This window comes from Propithecus coquereli, unplaced genomic scaffold, assembly GCF_000956105.1.
Source record: "Propithecus coquereli isolate 6110/MARCELLA unplaced genomic scaffold, Pcoq_1.0 Scaffold178, whole genome shotgun sequence".
Classification (NCBI taxonomy): domain Eukaryota; kingdom Metazoa; phylum Chordata; class Mammalia; order Primates; family Indriidae; genus Propithecus; species Propithecus coquereli.
Window position 1 is genome coordinate 3,939,044 of NW_012142523.1, and position 11,033 is coordinate 3,950,076.

The 11,033-nt window shown below is 33.9% G+C and overlaps 1 protein-coding gene across 1 annotated transcript in view; it reads right to left on the reverse strand.

Moving 5' to 3' along the window:
- Positions 1 to 11,033, reverse strand: part of ZMYM6 (zinc finger, MYM-type 6) — a 36,073-nt gene that overhangs the window by 14,317 nt on the left and 10,723 nt on the right. The window contains exons 4-12 of the mRNA XM_012642367.1: positions 10,459 to 10,708; positions 7,310 to 7,484; positions 7,020 to 7,211; positions 5,120 to 5,270; positions 4,588 to 4,703; positions 3,492 to 3,767; positions 3,173 to 3,323; positions 2,377 to 2,549; positions 465 to 612 (exon numbers count right to left, since the gene is read on the reverse strand). Of these exons, the coding sequence (XP_012497821.1) occupies positions 465 to 612; positions 2,377 to 2,549; positions 3,173 to 3,323; positions 3,492 to 3,767; positions 4,588 to 4,703; positions 5,120 to 5,270; positions 7,020 to 7,211; positions 7,310 to 7,484; positions 10,459 to 10,708 (1,632 nt within the window). The remainder of the gene's footprint in view (positions 1 to 464; positions 613 to 2,376; positions 2,550 to 3,172; positions 3,324 to 3,491; positions 3,768 to 4,587; positions 4,704 to 5,119; positions 5,271 to 7,019; positions 7,212 to 7,309; positions 7,485 to 10,458; positions 10,709 to 11,033) is intronic.

An 11,033-nucleotide genomic window follows, 5' to 3' on the forward strand; every position in this document is an offset into this window, starting at 1 on the left:
AGATAATTAATGTGTTGTTCTTTTTTCCTGGGCTACAAGCAAGCTCGGCATCAAATCTTATGCCAGTCACAGTCACTATATTAATGCATTTATATCTTCTCCTTTTGTTTGTCCTGATTTTCTACTCTTATTTCTAGTTTTATTGAATAGCATATATTCCTTAGTGTAAGTTATGTACAGATAAATTCAATCAAAAGCAAGCTTATCTAATTTTCCTATAAAAATTAGTGCTCATACATTTATTGATTTTTTTGTTGTTATTGTGCTTCATTATGAGAGCAAAAAGCATTAAAATTAATTTTCCCTCAAGGACAATCTTTAAGGATTCTTAAAGGAAAATTTAAGTAAATTCAGCTACTTGAATCCAGTGAAATTTTGTTTTTATTATATTATTTACAACCATGTGTGCTTATAGCATACCCTAGCACTGACTTAAAGATCCCATTAGCCAAGTTTAATTTTACCTTTATTTTGTGAAAGAGAGTCATTCATAATTTGCTGATGACAAAACGCCAAGACACAAAATAGGTTACAGAAATGTTTGATGTTGCCTCGCCATTTTATGGACTCACTTAGCTTACCCTGTCGTTTACAACCATCACACTTGGCCATCTGAGAAAGAAATGTAAGACAAGATAGGCTTAAAACTATAAAATAATGAAAAAATAACATTAATCATAAAACCAGAGGCACTATGAAAACAGGATATATGAGTCAGTTGAGATTATAAAATGTAAGGTTCTTACCTTAAAATATTATGATTAAGAATATATATATTTAACTATGTGTTTCATTTAGATGTCCTAAGTCAAGAGAATGTAAGAGTTGCTCTTTTGCTTTCAAAATTACTGATGAAGGAATCTAAAGATAGGCTCTACTTTTAAAAGATTAAGCAGCAGCTTATCACAGTAGAAAAAAATATAGGCTTTGGAGTCATGAAGACTTTGATTCATTCCACAAATACCTAATTAGACATCCTTTGTCTTAAGCACTGTGATTGGTCCTGATCACATAATGATGAAAAGATAGTACCCCATCCCTTGAAGAAAATTCTATTTTGGGGGTGAGGCAGACAAGCAAACAATGATTTCACTAGCATGTCACAGGTGTTGTCCAGCTGTCACCTACCAGCTTCCTCAAGGGCACATTACTTAACCTCCTTGGGCCTCATTCTTTTTCTTTACTTATAAACTGGCAATAATATACCTACCTCTTGGGACTATGGTGAAGATTAAATGAAATAATACTTATGGAGCACCAAATATGTATTAGTAGTGGTTCAATTAACTGTAGCTATTATTATTAACCTTTCAAAAAAGGTAATCTTTTTAAAAAGGTGGGTAAGGTTGTCAGTCATTGTCATTTGACCTAGGAAGTGACAACAAGGTCTGACTTCAAGTTCCTAAGAGTAATCTAAATGAAAGAGCCACTTAAGGAAAATTATGTGTATTTCTAATCTGAAAGAACTAAGTTATAAACAAGGTCTGTGTGCCTTATAAGAAAGCAAAAATAAAAGGAACATATCTTCAATGAACAACAAAGTCTCCAGTAATGCTATAATCTTTACCCCAAAGATTTGATGTTTACATTCAATCAAATTTTGCTACAGTACTCAATATTTTATTCTACCCAGTCTAAACACCACATTTTTCTTTTCTTTTTTTATTTTAATACATTTGGGGGGTACAAGTTGAATTCTGTTACATCTATATATTATATAGTGGTTGAGTCTGGGCTAGTGGTGTACCCATCACCTGAGGAGTGTACATTCTACCCCACAGGTAGTGTTTCATCCCTCAGCCCTTCCCACCCTCTCCCTTTTAAGTCTCCAATGTCCATTATACCACTCTGTGTGCCCTTGTGTAGCCATAGTTTAGTTCCCGCTTATAAGTGATAACACGCAGCATTTATTTTTCTGTTCGTGAGTTACTTCACTTAGAACAATGGACTCCAGTTCCATCCAAGTTGCTGCAAACAACATGATTTCATTCCTTTTTATAGCTGAGTAGTACTCCATGGTGTGTGTGTGTGTGTGTGTGTGTATACACACACACACACACACACACACACACACACATTTTCTTAATCCACTCATCAGTTGATGGGTACTTAGATTGATTCCATATCTTTGCAATTATGAATTCTGCTGTGATAAACAATTAAGTGTGGGTATCTTTCAATATAATGATTTCTTTTCTGCTGAGTAGATACCCAGTAGTGGGACTGCAAGATCAAATGGTAGATCTACTTTTAGTTCTTTGAGAAACCTCCATACCAACCTCTACTAAACACCAAATTTTTCTTCACACAATTTGAACAAATTTTAAATAAAAAATACTTTGCACTAACTTCAACAAAAAAGTATATCATATTTACCTGATAAAACAGAACTGTAAATTTAGACATGCAATCTTCACAACAAAACTCTTCTAACTTGCCCTCCAATCGATTTTCTATCAAATTTGGGGACGTTTGTGAACAATAGCTACACATCTTACAGTAGTTTCCCCATCGTTCTCCAAAGTCACGGGCAGAGAGGAATTTGCAAACTGAGAACCAGAGGGATGAAAGGAAGAAACATCAAATTTGCATTAACATAAAGGAGGCAAAGTGAATTTCTATGGTCTTAGATATAAACTTTAACTTGATTTCTAAATACTTGACATAATTATGTCTCTATATTCAAAACTCAAACTCATTATCACCTTTTAAATATACTCTAAATATTAGGCCATCTATATTCAGAAATGTCAGATATGTAAGTTTCTTTTTTTTTTTTTAAATTACTTATCTTTATTTTTTCCGCACAGGAAATCAAAATCTTTAAGATATAATAGTTTCTTAAGCCAAGAAGCAGCAATTGCCTAAGTTCCCTCTTTACAAATGCGTTCAAGATCAAAAAGATCTGTCATAGCTAAACTTATGAAGAGATTTTCTATATTAATACCATTGATCTAATTATTTTTTATACTTTTTCTTTATTGAGATTACAACATTTAAAAAGACAGATTTTAAAGTGAATTAAATATAAACTCAATATAAAAAGCCTCAAATTATACCTTATAAGACAAAAATTACTTGAAAATTAATCATGGATTAATAGCCCAAGTCATCATGAATTATTATGTAACAACCACATACTCTGTGAATAAAAACGAACTTTTTCGTTTACCTTCACTACAGAATGGCTTATCAACCCCTGAGAATCGCACAGTCTCCTTGATAATTTTCTGCAGTTTACAGTAGTCACACATTGCCACAACTTTATTTTTCTTTTTGTACTCATCAGAACAATTCTTGCCACAAAACAGAAACATTTTACCCTGAAGAGAAATAACAGTCATTAAGATCTAACTAAACAGTTGCTTTACCTTTAAGAAATCCTTTTCCCTCTTATTTCAAAGCAAACTGAGTGACTATCAAAGATGAAAAGACAAAAGTGCTTCTAATGGGTAAGTTTATATTCAATCCCATTGACGATCTTTCTTTACCTTGTAGAAAAGAAGTTCTGGTTTTGTGGCAAACAGATGGTTACAGTGCTGACACTTGAGTTTAACAACTGTGTGGGTTAAAGCAACTTGCTGGGATTGTTCAGCAAGAGGCTGGAGACTGGCTGCAGCAGAGCCCCTGGTGGAGCTGGGGGAAACGGCAGAGGTTTTACCTCCTCCTGCAGGAACTGCTGACCCGGAGGGCGGGCTCACGACCACGTGGCCCTGAGACAGGGGCACCGCTGAGGAGTTTGTTCCTTTTGGCTTGTTAAATACATTCTGAATGAACACAAATAGGTCAAAGATTTTAGCAATTGAGAAATAACATAACTTGGTAATTTTTACTTCCTCGTTTTAATAAATTAATTTGCTCACATTTTTTCAAAATCGTCTATCTCACAGAGAGAGTTTAAATGGCACACTTCCAGAATAGAAAGACTGAGAAATACAACATTAAAAGTTTAAAGACTGGAATTCAGGCTCTCCAGAGACCTCTAGCATGTCTCTAATAAATGACAGCAGGCCTCTCCTTTCCCCCAAAATACCCCTCCACCTGTACTCCAATCACCAACCAGCTCCTGATGGCTATTAAGACACAGTAGCTACCAACAGTCTCTTTCTCCATCAGACATCTTCGACGGGGGGATCACTAAACTCTAATCTTTCTGGGTGTGTTGTAGAGAGTGAAGGGAAAATGGGACAAGTGGATGCTCACAATTCCATGCCAGGAGTCCTTAGGTATCTGGCCCAGGATGAAAGGAAGGGGTGCGTGAGTCCCATCAGGCTACTGTTCTTACCATAACACCTACCAAAACCATATCCCAGCTTCTATCCTTTTGAAAAGGAGAGAGCCAAGGGAGAAAGTGGGAGACAAGGGTAGTTTAGGCGAGGACCCTGAATAAGGAAGAAAATTCTGAGGTCAAATATCTGGGCTCAGACATTTTGTAGAAACGACCTCTGAGACTCTGATTAAACATAATTTTTTTCTTTTTAACTTAAATTTAAATGTTTGTTAAGTATGGACCTTCAGCAGTCAATATTGTACCACAGATCAATGCCTAAGAGCACTGCAAGGATGAAGTACTACCTTAGATCATACCTGGAAAGCCACCACACAACTGGAGCTGCAGAAGCTGTATATGGTTCCATTTGACATGGCTAGGTGATACTGAGGGATTGCTGAGGTTTTACAACTATGACACGAAACCTGGACACCTTCGTGACAATAAATAAAAACCAATGAATAAGTTACACAAATGAACAAATAATCCAAAAATGTATTAGGAGAATGAAAAAAATTAAATACTCATTAATACACAAAATAATCAAGGAACTTTACAAAAATCTGTAAATCTAACTACATACAACTAACTGCAATTAAGTCTCACACAAAAACTAATTTGAAACTTGTGTTTTTTTCTTTCTTTTCATATATGAAACTACAAAATACTATATACACCATAACCAAGAAAATCAGTGAAAAACTATTTTCATGTATTTATCAGTTCTTTAAAAGTAATTTATCCTGGGTCTTTATTTAACCATATAGTTAAATTTACTTTGTAACAAAATGAAAGAAAAGCAGTTACAGTCTTCTTCAATAGTTATTAAATTATCAAATTAAGCATTACCTGAAGAAGTAACAGTCTTAACTCTGTAAGCAGATAAGCAATTAATAGAGCAGAAAAGCTCTGTTTTTCCTAAGTCATTCGTAGTCTCAATCATTTCAGCTGAGGGCCTCAATGATTTCCCCAGGGCATATGGAGGTGTTTGGGCTGAATTCTATTAAAATAAAATAACATTTAGATACCCAGTATAAGCATACATATTTACACATTGTTCAAAAAAGAAAAAAGAAAAGCTACCTACAACCACTGCCTTTGGTTGAAATATTTGAGCATGACAATGAGATCACACTATTGGGATATGGGAAAAATAAGTTCTTCCAAATAACAAAACATAAACTGAAGAAAATTAGTAACTACTCAGATAGATACCTTAGCAACAACAAAACACATTACAAGTAATGAATTACGTAGTCATAACATACTTTTTTCATCGCCAATAACCAAAGACCACAAAGGGTCATCCCCCGTCAATCTAAGAGAGTCACTCACCTTTAAGTTGTGAGACTTAGGAAACTCTTTAGCAGGAGACAGAAATGATATTTAATGTTTATTAGGAGATCCTGCAGAACTCCCCATTTTTCAACCTGAGTTTCATAATAAAATTTGCCTGTAAACTTATTCATGTTTTAAGAAATAATAATAATAATAATAACAGCTACCATTTATATAATCAATACAGGCTGTCCCAAAAGTCACCATATATAGGGAAAATGGGAAATTGTAGCTAAATGTATCTTTATTTACAAAATACTCACTACAAAATTTTACAAAATTTTAGGAATTGTAGGAATGGAACTGATTTTTGGATCATATATAAGACAACATGGATTCTTTTCCTGTGAAAGTAGAAACCAGACTGTCAAAGTGGTAGTTCGGGCCGGGTGCGGTGGCTCACGCCTGTAATCCTAGCACTCTGGGAGGCCGAGGCGCGTGGATCACTCAAGGTCAGGAGTTCGAGACCAGCCTGAGCAAGAGCGAGACCCCGTCTCTACTAAAAAATAGAAAAAAATGATCTGGACAACTAAAAATACATATATATTAAAAAAAAAATTAGCCAGGCATGGTGGCGCATGCCTGTAGTTCCAGCTACTCGGGAGGCTGAGGCAGAAGGATTGCTTGAGCCCAGGAGTTTGAGGTTGCTGTGAGCTAGGCTGGCGCCACGGCACTCACTCTAGCCCGAGCAATAAAGCGAGACTCTGTCTCAGAAAAAAAAAAAAGTGGTAGTTTGTAAAAAACAGATACTTTTCAAAGATGAATGCCTGTTACCAACTTCTCAGAGGAATTAACAAATCCAACTTGCTAACTGAAAACAATTTTTTAAATTTTTTTATATTTTTAATTATCATTTACATACTTAAGAAAAATAACTTTTTTAAAACTACAAATCATTCAGCAATAATTAAGTTGACACAAAGTGATATATTTAGTAACCAGATTAATCTGTTATTCATTACAATAAATAAGCTAAAGTATTCTCATAAGCCAATGTTGCCCAAATAATTACAACTCATTCCAAAACACTTTAAAATGAAAAAGATATGCTTCATTTAGATTCATCAATTTTTTCAACTTGTAATTCTTGCTCATGGTTTATTTATAATATGAAGTTTTCTTTGCTATCAATGTATCACAAAAAACTTCACAGTCTTAGCAAATCAAGAAATGACATTTATGAATTCTCAGCCTTGAAGAGAACCTCAAAAAGGGACCTAGTTTACCTATATCATCTCACAACCACAATCATCCTTTACAGTATCAGAATCTATCCCATTTTTTTGGAAGGGAAATCACACACCAGGATGAACTGATGGGAGAAGCTCACTCTTTCACTTTGCAGTTCATCCCCACATAGCCAGCTGAGAAGGAGTGAGCCTAACTACATGCAACAGACTGATATTCATACCTGCTTATATGCTGTGACACTTGTTGAACTAAAAACCTTCTGGGATTGGCAAAGACCAGAGCTACTATAGCAATAGCTCCCACAGTTCTCACAACAGTTCATGGTGAGGTTGTTGGTAGAGTGAAATTTTGAAAAACAGGCATCACTACAAAGACCATGTACCACATTTTGATATTTAACTTCAAATCGAATCTAGGAAATAAACACATACATATATAAAATAAGCAGAGTCGGTTTTAAAAATCTCTGATCTTTGAGCAGAATCCCAATAGAGGTAAAATGTAACTTACATCAGCATTCTTTTGACACATGCTGCACTTTGTCGAAATGCTATTGGTATATATGGTAACAACGGGTTTTTTCTTTAGCTCATAAGAAGACAGGCATGATTGGCTGCAGAAATCTTTGCTAGGAGAATTATTTTCAAATTGGGTTGTGATCACATCCTTTGGATTTAAAATGTTTCTAAAAATAAATAACAAAGGCAAAGTGAAATGTGTTCTTCCCAACTGTAACTTCTTCCTCTTTGTAAGCTACAATAGCATTTACTAGGGGCAGCTATTGTGTGGTAGAAAAAAGCTCTGAATAAGACACCTGCAAACCTGGGTTTGATGATTAGTTCTGTTACTTGTCAGCTGGAGTGACAATGAATGATGTGATTACTATCCCAGTTTCCTCATGTATAAAATGGGGTCGATAATACCTAATTCACAGATGTGTCAAGAGAGAATTATATTTAAAATATAGCCAGCCACATGTTCATGACCAGCTCCAACCAAGTTTCATCCACTGGAGCCAATGGGACTAGACCCAGTGGCATCCCACAACTCCAGACCACAAGACACTTATCCTCTTACTAGCCAATAGTTGCCAAGAATAGAAACACGAATGAGACGAGATGAAAATTTTTTAAAAAATTAAAAATGCATGATTTTGGGAAACAGATGAACTAGGAAAGGTTAGTAGTAATATAAAAAATAAGCATGATACATAAAATTTAGCTATAACTGAAAGTATCAAGGAAACAGATGACAAAAGGGCTGTAAAGGCTTTGTAGCACAGGAAACATGGAAACAAGAATGAGACAGGAAGAATACAAATAATTGAGTGGTTCTGTGAGATTCCTACAGCCAATTTAAGAGAGCTAATTATTGTGATAAGCACTTATAGCAATACCCTGGTAAAACAGAGACTAAGTATTGCCATTCTTCTGGTAAGTATAAAAACTGAAGGAAATAGTCATTAATTACAAACAGTAGTGCAGGCCACAAAGTAAGGAACAGTAATGACAATAATATTATATACTACAATTAGTGTGTTGAACTCAAATTATCCAATTTAAATATCACAAAAATGCTATGATGTAAGTATTACTATAATTGCCATTTTACAGATGAGGAGACTGAATCAGAGTTAAACAGCTTGTCAGAGTCACACAGCTAGTATCCAGGCAATCTGATTCTATAGCCCATGAAGTTAATCATCCCACTATCCTGCCTCCTTTCCTCTACCTTTATTATCCAGTACTGTTCCATGGTAAACCATGAAAGAATAACAACAAAAATTATTTTAATTTTCTAAAACTCATTTAACCATAAAAATATGACAGTGAATCATGGAAACCAAGTGAATATATTTATACACAGACAAAATATTAATTTTGAAAAGCTATTTTTCTGCTAAAAATAAAGAATTTTATTTAATAAGACGAATCTGCCAGTCGCATCATGTATATATAAGTAAACCAGTGAGAATGACTGTATAATGAAAATCTGTGCACATAAATATGGATGTACTCTAAACCTTATGCTTCCAAATGAGTGTTACACCTTAACATTTATCTTGGAAAAACCACACCTCTTCCAACAATAATGTAGCTCAAAAAATTTTTTTTCTAACTTATGTTTTAATTTATAATAAACCTAAGAACAATTTTTTAAAAATGTTTAATTTTATAAATCTCATGTTTAACAGTGTGACTCAGTTTAAACACCTACTGTATTGATCTGATAAGGTATAGTAGCCTTTGGCAATTTGTAAAAATCCAACCCACGTGCAAAGATAAGATCTGTCACCTAACCTAGTCCAAAGGAATGTTTCATAGGCTCTTAAGGCAATGCCAAATCAAGAGATCAAAAATTTTTTTGAATAAGAGTAGAAATATGGTAAAAAGTGACTGACAAGGGTGACTCCTTTTAAGAAAACAACATGCATTTGTGCATATAAGTTGTGGTATGTTCTTTAAAATTTAATTCATTTTATTTTGATGATATGTTGAAACAGAGTATCTAAAAACAGAAAACTAAATTTACTCAGATCAGTTTCATAAGAATGACATAGAAGTATAAAAGTAAGGTATCAGAAGGGCATTTTACAACAAAACTAATTTTGAATATTTAAGTAAAATATAAAAAACTTCCTCTCTCCTTTTTTTAAAATGGAGATTTCCATTTTAGTTGGATCTATACTTATCTACCTTAGGTCAACACACCAAGCAGATAAACTTTCATATATCTGTATCTCTAAAGACAAAATAGGGGCCTACAAATTATACATTTGGTATACATACTAACATTTATCGTAAATAGTAGTAATACATAATGATATAAATTTTATTATTAATAATAATAGGATCCCATTTATTATTAAGCACTTGCTATGTGCTAGACCTTGTGCTATAATTATCTCACTAAAATCCCAGGAAGCAGATACTAATATTATTTACTGATGAGGAACTGGGGCTTAAAAAAGTTAAATATCCAGCCCAAGGTCTCAAAGATAACAAGTGATAGAGCCACAATCTAAAACCAAGCTCTTAAGTTCTTTTGCTCTATGTTAGTGACCACTGAGAACACACTGTATTCCTGGAATTATACTACCACAGAAAGAGGCAAAACAGATCAAATTCTTCAAATGTTCTAAAGTTAAGAAACGTTTATGTGACTTTGTTGATGTTCTTTTCCTCTCTGCATCTAAGCATTCTTATAAAGCAAGAATGACCCCAACAAAAGCTTACAAGGATATTAGGAATAAACACATTTTTGTGACCACTTAGAGTTTTTAACCATCCAAAGAATTAAATAACTTTCATATATTATGAAAAGAGTAGTATTATTTTATTCTACACTTCAACAACTTTCAAGATAACTTAAATAATTTTAAATGGTTGTTATCTACAATTACAGGATGGTTTGTTGTTTCTTTCCATAGTAAAATTTAAACTGAAAGAGACAGAAAAGTGGTTTAGACAATACTCCTAACACCAAGTCATTTATTAGTGTTGCAAAACTATAGAATTTGAAAATTCCTCTATTAGCTAAAAAGCTATTTCCAAGGAAATGTGCTAAAGATACTTAAAGTGGCAACAGCATGTTTGAACTAAACTACATATACACTTAAAAAAGTAAAGTAAAAAAGGATGTCATTAAGAATTTTATACTTTGAGCAGTTAGTGCAGGTTTTCCTGGGAGGAGGTGGCAGGCAGACACGTGAAGAATACCCTGTGATGCATCGTGTGGAACAGAAGAGCTGAGTAGATCCTGTCTTATGATATGCAGTTTGCCCCTTATATAGCATTTTTTTACAGCCAGAACAAAAAACCTGAATAGCTAAGGCTGGAACTGAAGGAAGCAATATATTTGGGGCAGATGATGCAAGAGAAAACTGAAAGGCTGGTGTCAACTGTTGGGCTATAAAAACAAAATAAGAAGAAAAATATTTTAGTATTGACACTAACGCATATACATTCTCTTTTTTTTAGAACAAATTCCCTCAGTCTTGAAATCCAATACTAGTGAGGCAATAAGCATTCCAAAACAGGGAATTTCAATTTCTTTTTTTTTTTTACCATTACCCATAGTAAGAAATACATTTAACACTATAACCCATTTCTCACATAAATATATTTGCATGTAGGTATGTATAATTTAATAAATGGAACAGAAATTTCATGAAACAATACATTTCCTTACTACATGCATCACACTGATAGAATCTTTTTTTTTTTTTTTTTTT